Genomic DNA, 13,756 nt, shown 5'->3' with positions numbered 1-13,756 from the left:
AAGCAGGAACCAGACCCATGAACACACACAGGATACAGTCAGGAATACTTAAGACAATCCCTCCAGCCACAGGTCTGAATTGTCAGCTATGCTGGTCACATGCCCAGATAAAAATAGGAGGATTGAGGGTGCCATACCTCCCTGTAAAAGGGGCTCACGGCCGTTGAATCACCATACGAAATGAATGAATGAACGAACAATCTTCTGACGACATCTAGTCTTACAAACTCCTTTGTCCCAGTCAAGTCATTTGTTCCCACTACCAACTGTTTTGCTTGCTTACTCATCATATCATACAAGTTTCCAGGAGAAAAACTCCACTTGCCCAAGATCGACTAACTCAGGAATGCTTGAAGAAAGGAATAGAAAAGCTTCTTCTAGTCAGCTACTAGATTGGAACTGAGAACAGCTTTCTTCAAACATCCTGTTTCTATGGATGCAAATGTCACTTCCACTAATAATAAATTCCATTGTAATGCTCAATTAAATTTTGCCACAGAGTAATAAAAAAAACATTACTATAAACAAAGAGGAGGGTAAAACATACATTTAATTAATCCCATTGCTTTCTAGTTCTTTTATTAAGACTGCTTAATATGTAAGTCACCTAATAAAAAAATTGTGCTGTATCTAAATAAAACTCTTGAGATTCTCCAACACTTTTTCTGGTGGTGGTTGCTTTCTCATGCTATCTAAGTCTGATGAAAATCATGAAAAAGAACAGTTCATTTTTATCAATAAGACTGGCAGTATTTTCTAGTAAATGCTTCACTTTTTTCCCACCTACCCATCTCCAATTTAGTTCTATTTTTGTCAATTCCTTTGTTAGCACATGATCATTCCCTTCTTCCACAATTGTAATTCAGGAAAGCTTTTAATCTCTTGCTATTGAAATGAAAAAAATTAAGTGAATTAGAGAACCAGGCTACCAATATTCAAAAGCTTTGCTACAACCTTAGTTATATCTTTTTATATTTTTAATAGAATTTATGGTATCATTACATGGTTTTATTTTGTTTTGAGGTGACATGTATCTGTAAAAAAAATAATAAGTTTTTTAATTAGTGCTAGTGTGTTGGATTTAATATGTTATATAATTTTAATACAGCGTAGGGAGTTTTTTTTAACTCAGTGTGTCAAGCTTATTTTCTCATGTTATTACAGTGCTGCTAATGGTGCCAGAATGAAACAACAGTGGCAAGCAAGATGCTATATTCATATATTTTAGTATGGACTTTGTGAGATTCAGAGTGTGTGTGTGCATGCATGTGCAGTGTATTCACTATCGAAAGTGGGCGATTTGCAGATAAGTGAAAATGGAGAGAGAGGAGAGATTTTTTTCAGTTACGAAGAAATGAGTGAAAAAGCCAGTGTTGTAAAGAACAAATAGAGGAATACAGAAAGGAGTAAAGCTGAATGATGTATGAATAAAGAAAATATAAGTCAGAAGAAAGGTGATGAGATTAATTAAGAGGCCTTAATTAGTGAAATAGTACACTTACTGAAAGTTTTCACAGGGTAGAGTATGAGCTTGTCCTCTGAAGAAGCATCTGATAAGTGATATGGCTCAGAATAGTAAGAAAGGAGAAATGAGAGGGGAAAGTATTAATGTATGAAAAGGCAGAGTAAGGAGACAATACTGTATTCATTTCCATGATTAGGGATGTGCTTGAGTGCATCATAAAATTATGCTGTCTGATTTCAGAAAGGGAAAATAAGAATTACTGATTTAAAAGATGAATGCTTTGAAATACCAGAGCATAGGAAAGAGTTATTGGAAAACAAAGGAGAGGGAGAGACAGTGAAAGTGACTTGGAACCTTTCTAAGAGTGATAGAAATGAACTGAAAAAGGTTATGATCGCAAATTAGCCAATGGGCTATTACATGTCTTATTAATCTATGTACAAGAGAAACAGCTGTGCTCCTAAACAGAATGTAGGTCTCTCAGCACTGGTCCCAAGAGACTCGAAAAATGCAAAATACTTCCATTACATAAAAGATACTCCAAGTCTGAGGTGCAAATTATAGAACAGTTGGTATCTCAAGAGTGGTGGTTAATTATTAACACCAAACCTCCATGGAGTCAAAAGACTCATCGGGGTGCACACACAAAGTAATGGCCTATACCTCCCACTTTAAACTCATTCACTATATTTGCTTTCACCCCACGTCAGGAAATGCATTCCACTCACCAACCACTCTCCATGCAAAGAAACTCCTCCTTACTCCTTTCCCAGTGCAGTAGCTCCTGATAACAACAAAATACTTATGGAAGAAGAGTTTCATTTCTGGATTCTTGACATAAGTCAATTGTCATTGCTATCCCAAAACTAGGAAAAGATCCAAACAAGCAAACAATTATCTACTTATTGCTATGACCAGCAGTCATTGTAAGATATGTAAGAGAAAAAGATTAATGCCATACTTCTGGTATTTACAGTATTTTTCTCTAATACACAATGTGGCTTACATACACATTGTTCAACTTTAGACCATTTGTGCTATTTAGAAACTTGTATAAGAGAGATATATCTGAAACGAAAATATCTGGTTTCAGCATTCTTTGACATGAAAAAAACTTATGTGAAAAAGCCAGTTTCGTAAAGAATATGGCATATTAAAAAACTTCTATAACCGAGGTCTCTAATGCTATCTTCCTGTATTTATTAAAAACTGTCTAGTCATGTTTTCCAAGTGGAAAGTACACTATCGCAGCCATTTCATCAAGAACAGGCTCTGTTCTTTCTCCAAGGTTCTGTCATAAGTGTGACACTTTTTGCTGTCAAAGTCAATCACTGAACAGTTTCTTCCCACTGTAGACAATGCTCTATATGTTGATGACTTTGCAATTTACTGTCACTCTCATCACACAAGGATAATTGAAAGACAACTTTAGCAAGCAACTAATCATATCTCTCCATGGGCTCTTAATCATGGATTCAAGTTTTCAGCATAAAAAAAAAGTCTATACACTTCTGCCAAAAACAAACACACGGTACACTTATTTCAGTTCACAATGAACTCAGGCTATTTTGTTTGGCAAGGAAAATTCTACAAACAAATAGAGGGGACAGCCATGGGTTCTCCACTCTCCCCACCCTTGGCCAACTTTTATATGGAGACGTTTGAAGAGAAAGCCTTAACTTCTGCCCCACAAAAACCAACCATTTGCTTCGCTATGTAGATGATGTATTCGCTATTTGGCCACATGGCTCCAATGCACTCCTCTCCTTCTTAACACACTTAAACAACCAACACCCCCAGAATCAAATTCGCCCTGGAAGAAGAAAAAAACAACTGCATTCCTTTCTTAGACACACTAGTCACCCGCCAGCCTGATGGAACCTTGGTTTTCTCACTATATAGAAAACCCACCCATACAGGCAGATACATTCACCAACAATTCCATCCCCCCCCCCTCACAACAATATGGAGTCATTAAGACACTACACAACAGGACTAAACTTATCTGCTCTAATGACAATGCCCTAACCACTGAACTAAACCATATTCTCAACACTTTCTCAGCCAATGGCTACCTCCCCCCCCCCCCAAAAAAAAATTGAAACCAGTAAACCACCCCCCCCTTCCCCCTCACAACAAGGATTACTCTAAATCCATCACCATACCCTATATCCAAGGCACCTCGGAAAAAATCACAAAAATCCTAAAAAACGTAACTTCTTGTTACAAACCATATAAAAAAATTGGCATCCTTTATCTGCTCAACTAAAGACCAACCTCCCCCCCCCCCCCTAGACCTACCTGGTGTATACCAGGTCCCTTGCAGCTGTAAGCTGTCCTACTTTGGCCAAACAGGCAGGACAGCAAATTTCAGAACACAAGGACTACATCCGGTTTCACCAATACAGCCACTCTGATCTTGCTGACCATGCACTGGATACCTGCCATAGAATACGGTGGAAGAAAGCCAGGATAATACACCTTAGTAAATACAGATATGAAAGGCTTTTCATAGAATCAGCTTCAGCCCTAAGAAACGATCCAAACCTCAACAAATTTGGCTGCATGAGACTTCCTCAAATTTGGGAAACCTACATCAGAAGACCTTCAGCCCAATCGCCCAAGAATTACCAACATTGCCTGCTCGAGGGCACCATCAGGACTTTAGGAGAAATAACAGCTTCATACTTCTTTCTCACTTATTGTTGTGTTGTGCCTACGTGCACGTGTCTTGTACTTAAGTTCTTGAAAATGGCAACGTGACGTTGCCGAAATATAGAAATATATTAAAATTTATTTTAATGTATATCCTAGTACATTGTAATTTCCTTAAATAATGTAGTGAAAATATTCTTGCTCGACTCCACTTAGGTCACAGTCATCTTACACATTCTTATTTACTGAGGGCTGATGATCTGCCTATGTGTGAAAAATTCAACACGCTTCTTACCATTTGTCATTCTAGCGGAGTGCCAGCACTTTGTGCAAGAGAGAAGTGAAATTTTTACTCATCTGGTCGAGCCATACACACACACACACTCAGGCATATTGCATGACATTTTTAACTTTTTACAAAATTAATTTATACAAACATATTTGATTTTAAATTCTATTTATATGTAGATACTGCATTGCTTAACTGAATTTTCTGTACATATATTTACTAATTAATCTCTTTATGACTATTAATAACTTGCATACTGCTGTAACCTTTGATATGGTACAGTATGACCCTTGCTGTCCTTGTGCCAATAAACCATAAATCAACCAACCTTCCTCTTTTCCTCACACCCTTGTCATGTAGTTTTAAAAAATCTCTTCCCCCCCCCTCCAATGTTTATGAAAATTTCTTGCAAAATTAGTCAGTCTGGTAACAAACCCTTACCAACTTAAATATCTTAATCATATCCCCTCTCTTCATCCTAATCATGAGGCTTTGCAAATTGCATTCTCTAAATCTGTCTTCCATGTTTCCACATAACAAAGGCCAGTTATTGCCTTAGTCAATCTTCTCTGGACCCTTTCTAATACAGGTAACCCTCATATAACGCAGTCTGCAACTTGTAGTAACCCTTGTTCAACGCGGTCTGCAAATTGTAGTAACGCTTTATCTTTTCATATATTTTTCATTGCACGACTTAAAAATCAAATTTTATCTTGGTTAAATTTGCGTCTACCCGTATTGCGCATGTAGTTATAAGTAATGAATTTATATTAAGGAAAATACCCTTCAGCATGCATGTACATGAATTGTTTACAGTAAACGAAGATTTCAATTGTCTTCGTTTTCTGCCAGGAAAGCGCATTAAACATCATGTGTGTGTTAATCTCAAGCTGAGCACTTTATTTTCTGATGAGTTACATACAATATGTAATGCTTCTTTATGTAAAAAATTTTACTTTTATAGTAATGGTCACTTAGAGGGCTTTTGCGATATAGTTGAAAACAAAATTAGTAAATTAATTGATGGGAAAATAGATTTAAATGAGGAGGAACTGGTACAATTAATAGATGATGTCAAAATGAGGAAAGTTCTGCTAAAGATTGTGATGAAGCCGTTAAAGAATTCAGTGTAAACAAATTAGCAGAAGTTATTTTACGGATAATGGTCCCTTAATGGAGCACTCCGGAAAATTCATGAGTCTTTGACTCCATGGGGTCTTGGGTAGTAGTAGTAGTAATAATAATATGTCCAAGAGATTTCAAGTGATGACGACGTCTGGCCACTCGTAAATAAAGAACATCTATGAAATGTTAGTTTTGAAGACAGTGATGACGATTCAAGTGTGCAATACAATTTTTAATTTTATAAGTTTATACTATGTATTTGTTTCATAGTTTATATGTTTTCTTAACTTACATGAATTACCTGATTAAATAAAAATATAATTTTGTTGTATATGTCATTTTATATATATTTATATATATATATATTTTTTTTTAAACTGATTTCGGAGCATAACCCTACTTTTTCTATGTGATCTGAGTCTTGCATAACGTGATTTATATAATGCGGCATTTCTATGGAACCTAACATCCACGTTATACGAGGGTTACCTGTATATCCTCATCGGTAAGGCTTGTCAACGCAGTTAGCTTAGTGGCTTTGTGCTTTGTAACCATATATATGCTTGGGGAAGGAGTGTCCTAGGCATTTGATTCCCGTCAGTGACATGAGGAGCTTAAAGATCTTCCTCAGCCATAGCCAAGTCAGCCGTGACAGCAAGGTTTTTTCCACCAGTTTATCTGGGGTTTTTCATCCCACAAGCAGGCAAACTGACCCCATGAACACATGCGGATCTACACTCATAAATACTTAACCCCAATAATTTGGGGGCTCAACTCGTCCCAGTAGGGATGGAAGAGAAAAGGGAGGAAACTCCATATGAATAAATAAAATCAGTAAGGTTTGACAAATTTGCTTGCCTGTGGCAAGTAGGTTTTGCCATCTGATGTGTAGCTGTAGACTGAACAAAATAGAATATTTTTTATTTAATAAAAAATAACTTTCTAAATAAAATGCTTTTAACTTTAAAATACAAATGCTGCACTACTAACCACTTTTTGGCACTCCTATTGTCTCACAGAAACATATATAATTAAAAAATTAGGGTCTTGGGTGAGTACATCTTTCACCTGTGAGTAGGAGTTTGCAAAATTTATCAAGCTCTGCTCTATGATTGATAGCATGGTTTGAAAAGAATTAGTCTTGTCTTAGTAATTTACTCACTTTCTACAGTAAAATAACAGCTGATTTGGATAATAGATATTTCTGAATTTTATCATGAAGGATTTTACATGAAACTGGTATAGAGCAGTATATGATGAAACTGAAGGCTCCACTAAGCTTTATTACTGGGACTGCTGTTCATTTTTTACATCATTGATATTGTGAATGATTTGAGGGAAAATATCCAACTGTTAGTTAATAAAGGTGATGCAGAAATCTTGCAGGATGATTTAAATTGCCTGATGGTTTCAAAAGAAAATATCTTAGGATATTTTCAAAGGATAATATCTGCCAATTCAGTGTTCAAAGTGTCAAGTTTTAGACTATAGGAACTTGATGATGCTAGGAATTTAGGAGTAAAGAGTTAAAGTTCAGAGGACATAACTGCAAAAAGAAGACATTGCTTGTCAGTGCATTGATAACTTTTTTATCCCTGGGACAAATAAGCAGGGACAAATGGAGAAGATTCAAAGGTAAGTTACCAAAATGGTGACTAATTGCTTGTCAGTGCATGGATAACGTTTTTTTTTTTTTTTTTATCGCTGCATTGATAAACAGGGATAAGTTACTAAAATGGTGATTAATTTATTGAATGTTCCCTCTGAGGATAGACTAAAGGTTTGAGGTTAAAAAATTTAGGAAATTGGCAGAAAAGAGGAGATGATAGAAACATGATACTAAAAGGTTTTATAGAGTAAATGTTATAAAGTTTTCTAGTATAGAACTGGACGGGGGGGGGGGGGGGTTGCCTTGGTAGTTGAGGCTAGCAATGCATAAAGACTAGATATTTTGCCTTTCAAGTGGTACATTAGTGGAATGGATTGCCAGCGGTGGTTCTGAATGTTTTGTCAGCAAATAAAGGAGAGATGTGATAAGTTCTATGTCAATAATGGTTTAGGGTTGAGCTCCCATGATGAGTCCAGATTCTGTACAGATGATCATGTAATGATAATAATATTTTATATAGTAATTTATTCTATGAAAATTTTTCAATGTTTAAAGGTTTGAGGTTAAAAAAATTGAGGAAATTGGCAGAAAAGAGGAGATGATAGAAACATATGATACTAAAAGGTTTTATAGAGTAAATGTTAAAGTTTTCTAGTACAGAACTGGATGGGGGAGGGGAGAAGGTTGCCTTGGTAGTTGAGGCTAGCAATGCATAAAGACTAGATATTTTGCCTTTCAAGTGGTACATTCATGGAATGGGTTGCCAGAGGTGGTTCTGAATGTTTTGTCAGCAAATAAAGGAGAGATGTGATAAGTTCTATGTCAATAATGGTTTAGAGTTGAGCTCTCATGATGAGTCCAGATTCTGTGGAGATGATCATGTGATGATAATAGTATTTTATATAGTAATTTATTCTATGAAAATTTTTCTATGTTAACTTTTTTTATTGAAGAAATAAAATACACACTGGTTTAATCTACATTACTTTTATCAGATATAATCAATTAACATCAGTTCCAAAGTCCCTCAGCAACTGTGTTCATATGACTGAATTCAATGTAGAAAGTAATGCTATATCACAGTTACCGGTAAGTAAAAATATTTACATTAGTAAAGATGTTATCTTATTAATTGTTTAACAATTTTTAAAGATATTTTTGCAAAGTAATTTGACATCAGTTTTTAAGGCTTCCATGTTGGAGGCTTAATGGAATGTATACAGCACTCGGAAAGGATTAAAACTGATTTTAATTCTCAGTCGCTGAGACATCTTCAGGGATTACAAAAAAACTAATGTAACATTTACACTCAAATACAACATAATAATAAGCTAATCACATGGATAACTCTAAAGTCCTATCTAGGTGGTGCGCCCTCTATGGGTGATTGTAGGTGAGATCTCTGATAATTAATGTTTCCCAATATTTGGTTGATTTCTGAGTGCTGCTGCAGATTCTAAAAATAGTCTCTTTTTTTGAATTTACTGTGGTAGAGCATAGTGGTTTTTTTTTTTTCAGGAGAACCTGTGGGTTGTATCCAAAACATGGTTTGCCAGGTCAGACTGACCATAGTCGTGGTTGCAGATGTATGATTTGTGTTCTTCTAAGTGGATGGTTGCTTGTCTACCTGTCTATCCAAAGTATGCCAGCTTGCAGGAAGGGTACTTTATAAACTCCAGGCACTGAGAGAGGAGGGAGCTGATCTTTGGTAGAATAGATTTCAGGTTTGCGTTGGGGCTTACATGCTGTGTGGAGGTTGTACACTTTTTTTTAAGGTCTTTGCTATTTTTTCTGATGTGCCATAGATGTAGGGTATGGTTTGTGGTATTTCTGAACTCCTTCTGAAGAGATGGCCAGGGAATGGGGGAGGAACTGTTTTTTTTAAAACACTATAATCACTGTAGCTATTGGAGAGGAAGGTGTTGTGTATGTGGTTGAGTTCAGTTGAAAGGGCGGTTCCACTGGAACAAAGATTGTGGGCTCTCTTGGTTAGAGTTATAATAATGCCATGCCATGTTATTGAGTGGGGTGGTGGTAGGAGAGTTTATAAATGTATCTGCCTGTGTACGTAGATTTTCTATATACAGTGAAGGATAGTGTGCCATTAGGAAGGTGTGTAACTAAGGTATCTAGGAGAGGTAAACTTTACTAAATCACTTATGCAATTGACAATGTATATAAGAATATAGATTAAATTACACTTTAATAAATATTTCCGATATTTCGGCAACGTGACGTTGCCATCTTCAAAAGGAACTTACAAAAAAAGGCACGTGCACATAGGCACTACAACACATTAACTGAGAATGAAGTGAGGAAGCTATTGTTTTCCTAAAAGTCCTGACGGTGCCCTATAGCAGGCTATTTAGGTGTTCTTGGCCATTGGGCTGAAGATCTGCTGATGTAAGCCTCCCAAATTTGTTGAGGGTTTGTAGAGTTTCTTAGGGCTGAGGCTGATTCCATGAATAGTCTTTCGAATTTGAACTTGCTACGGTGTAGCTAGTTCAAATTCATAGCAAATTCGAAAGACTATTCATGGAATCAGCCTCAGCCCTAAGAAACTTGGGAGGCTTACATCAGCAGACCTCCAGCCCAACGGCCAAGAACGCCTACACAGCCCGTAAGGGGGCACCATCAGGACTTTTAGGAGAACAATAGCTTTATCACTTCATTCTCAGTTACTGTGTTGTAGTGCCTATGTGCACGTGCCTTTTTTGTAAGTTCCACAAAAAATAACCAGAATTGATAGCAGAGGAAAAGAGATCTATTCCTTTGCCATCAATTGATATGACAATTACTGGCCAGTAGTCAGTGCCGTAACGAGGGCATGAAGCACCTGTGGCAAGTATCTAACTTGCGGCCACCCAAAAATGACAAAAATTTTGAAAATTTTAAATGCAACAAGTTAAATTTTACTAAATGCAATATGTTAAATACTTGCTATTAACCCCATCAAAATGAGTTGCCTGCAAATCCAATTATTTGTATAATCTATTAAATAAGAACAAATTTTTATTCATATTCAGTGACAAATAAATTAAAGAAATACACGACAAGTATAATAAAAACATAAATAAGTTCAGCATATTTTATAAAGAAATTTTTCTAGATTTTTCATTTACAAATACATCTGTTATATCGTCATAATTTAATGTTTTTGCAATATCTTTTTCAATTGATATTATAGACATGTTTGTCAATCGCTCTTGTCCAAGAGAAGAATGAAGGTACGATTTTACAATTTTCAATAACGTTCGCAGGAAGCTGTCATTACAGGCATTGTTATGAAAATCCTTAATGCTCTGTCTAGATTTGGATATGTGTTTTTTAATGAGAGTTGGTAATTTTTTTGAAAGATTTGAAAAGCATCCATATCGCTAAATTTTCAAAAACTTCCATAGCTTGATATTTGAAACTCTCAATTTCACATACAAATTCTGGAGCATCTAAGTCGCTATTATATTTCAATGCCAGGTCAGCTGCGCATCGTTTGAGATCATCTAGCTTCATAATTTTTAAAGCGTGTCCATTTCAAAAACTGAAGTCATTTCCGACCTCTTGTAAAGCAGTAAATCTATCATTGAGTATTAGATCTTGTTGTACCATCATTTTTTTATTTTGATGATGATGATGAGTATCAAATCTAAAACTTCACACATTTCTTTTTTTAGTAATGCAGTTTCATTCATGGCAAACAAATCAACAGTAGCTTTCTCACCAGGCATATTTTTTATTTTGCACCGTCTCTTTTCTGGAATGCAAGTTTCAGTATTTATTGTTTCGGCTAAACTTTTTGTCGAATTGTGAAGCAGATCGAAAAAATCATTTCAGTACTGTTGAATTTCATTTTTTAGAGCTTTTATCATTTTAGACTGTGGTTTTTTTTCTTGTTAAAAGTAAATTTACTTTATTTATATTTCCTAATATTGTATCCCAAAATATTAATAGTGCAACAAAATTCATCATCATCATCAAATTCCTGCCATGTACCCTCAAGGGGTGTACAGGATATGACAGTACTACATGAAAAAATTACATCATTACTAACTTCCTATCTACAATTTTCCTCCAAATCAGTCTGTTACTTGTCAAGACTCCAACATTATCAGATCTTATATTTCTATCGTCTAAGGCACTTTGTACCGTATCAATCCACCTATATCTTGGTCTTCCTCTGGGTCGTTTTGCTGCCAACCTGGCAGAGAACACTTGTTTTGCTAATCTTTCCTCACCCATTCTGTTTAAGTGACCATACCACCTGAGATTAGCTCTGCTAACACATTCCTGGATGTTGACAATGTCAAGTTCTTTCCTAATATCCTCATTTTTAATATGATATTGCCATTGATGCCATCTGTTCACGCCTATAATCTTTCTCAGGACTCTTATATCTGTGATCTCTAGTCTTTGGTCAAGTGTTTTACTTCTGACCCAGCTCTCAGATCCATAAGTTAAAACTGGTTTGAACACTGTCTTGTATACAGCTAATTTAGTGTTCCGACTAATTTCTCTCTTATTCCATATGAATTTATTCAATTGACTTCCCACCATACCAGCTTTGCTGATTCTGTTGTCTATTTCTATATTTAATTTACCAACTTCAGTAAAAATCGTGCCTAAATAGCTGAAATGTTTTACTTGTTCCACTGGTTCTCCATTCACAACACAGTTGACATTTTCAATGATTCTGCCTATTTTCATTGTCTTTGTCTTTTTATTGCTGACCTTCATACCATATCTATTACAACAGCTATTCAATTTAGTCAGAGAATCTTGCAGACTTGTAGCAGATTTATTTAGAAGTTTAACATCGTCTGCATAAAGCAAAGAGCTGACATTAACATCTCCAATTTTGATATCATGTTTAATACCAGTTTCCTTCATAATGTGATCCATATAGATAATGAATAACAGAGGGGATAATGTACATCCTTGTCTCACACCAGATTTATTAAACCATCTTCCTGTACTTCAATTCTAACTGCTGACTTACAACTCAAATAATGACTATTGCTTGATATAATGCCCCATTGACACCATATAACTGCAGCGTATTGAATAGCTTCTCTCTTGGCACCTTGTCATATGCCTTTTCCAAATCGACAAAACTTAAATACAGATCTTTGTTATATTCCCATGCTTTCTTGACTCTTTGTCGTAAAGTGAAGATCTGATCCTGACAGCCTCTATTTGGCCTGAATCCAGATTGTTCTTCACCAAGCTTTTCTTCCACAATTCTTCTCAACCGTTTCTCAAGTATACTTGCATAGATCTTGCCAGGAACACTCAGTAGGGAAATACTTCTGTAATTCTCACATACAGTTTTATTTCCCTTTTTATATATGGGTACTATTAGAGCTCTACTCCAATCATCGGGAATTCGTCCCTCTGTCCAGGCTTTCTGAACTATGCAGTGCAGCCACTGTAAGACTCTTATACCACCATACTTCAGCATTTCTGGTCGAATATCATCTACTCCTGCTGCCTTTCCACATTTCAAGCCTTTGATGGCTTTTTCTACTTCAAGTATGGATATGTATTCCTGACTGCATGCCTGGTCAGTGTTTTTTACCACTGTGCTGTCATCACTGCTTGTTTCATTTAGCAGTTTTTCAAAGTAATTACTCCATACTTCAAGGATATCTTTTTCTCCTGTTTTCATGTCACCTTTATCATCTCTAATTCCTTTTACAGCACTCTTTCCTCCATTCTTAAGCTTCTTCAACAACCTCTAGAATATTTTGCCACCTTCTTGATATTTGTTTTCTATATTCTTGCCAATGTCCTCCCATGACTTTTGTTTTGCTAGTTTTACACAGTGTTTAGCATTCTTGCATTTGTCTCTATATTCTCTAAGAGCACAAGCTGACTTATTTGCCAGGAACTTTTGGTATGCTTTCTTCTTTTCCTTCACTGCCTCTTTAACTTCCTGTGTCCACCAGGGAGTTCTGATTTTTTTATCCTTGCAGACAACCTCACCACATGCCTCTCTGGCAGGAATCAATCAATGTTTTCTTCAGAGGTTGCCACTGAATCTCCAAGGTTTGATTCCTGTTCTCAAACTCTTTCATTTTTTCTTCAATAATCTTTGTGTATTTTAGTCTACAGTTCACATCTGAGAGCTGCTCAACTTTTATTCGCTTTAAAACTTTCTTACATGTTATTCTTTTCAATATTAAATTCAATTTTATCCTGCTCAAGACTAAATAGTGATCACTTCCAATTTTAAATCCTCTGTACACTCTGGTGTCCTGCACCAGGGAGAAAACATCACTATCAACAATAACATAGTCAATGAGACTTTTCTTATTCCTAGTCTCTTCTCTCCATGTGAATTTGTGCACATTTTTATGTTGGAACATGGTGTTAGTAATAACCAGTCCATGTCCTGAGCAGAAATCCAACAGATATTTGCATTATTATTAGCTTTGCTCTTTTCTCCAAATTTTCCCAAAATATTTTTGTATGTCTCACAGTCATTTCCTACTCTGCTATTTAGATCCCCAACAAGGACCAACTTTTCATTTTTCATTGTGTCTGTTGCTTTTTCTAAAGCCTCAAAAAACTCCTCCACTTCTACCTTAGTAGAACCTCCTGTGGGACCATAGGCACA

General features: G+C 35.9%; 1 protein-coding gene and 1 long non-coding RNA gene across 3 annotated transcripts in view; one reads left to right on the top strand and one right to left on the bottom strand.

The window, feature by feature from the left end:
- LOC150101188 (uncharacterized) overlaps positions 1–13,756 on the bottom strand; it is a 320,189-nt gene that overhangs the window by 142,094 nt on the left and 164,339 nt on the right. The gene's annotated exons all lie outside the window — the stretch shown is intronic.
- The window catches only part of LOC150101189 (leucine-rich repeat protein soc-2 homolog), a 408,424-nt gene that overhangs the window by 312,353 nt on the left and 82,315 nt on the right, over positions 1–13,756 (top strand). For both annotated transcript variants that reach the window (XM_090402102.1, XM_090402101.1), the window contains one exon: positions 8,139–8,232. In XM_090402102.1, the coding sequence (XP_090258228.1) occupies positions 8,139–8,232 (94 nt within the window). The remainder of the gene's footprint in view (positions 1–8,138; positions 8,233–13,756) is intronic.

This window comes from Typopeltis vanoorti, chromosome 12, assembly GCF_054136105.1.
Source record: "Typopeltis vanoorti isolate ZY-2024b chromosome 12, IOZ_Tvanoo_1.0, whole genome shotgun sequence".
NCBI lineage: Eukaryota > Metazoa > Arthropoda > Arachnida > Uropygi > Thelyphonidae > Typopeltis > Typopeltis vanoorti.
Note: the sequence above shows the minus strand (reverse complement) of the source record. Positions and strands in the feature narration are given on the sequence as shown.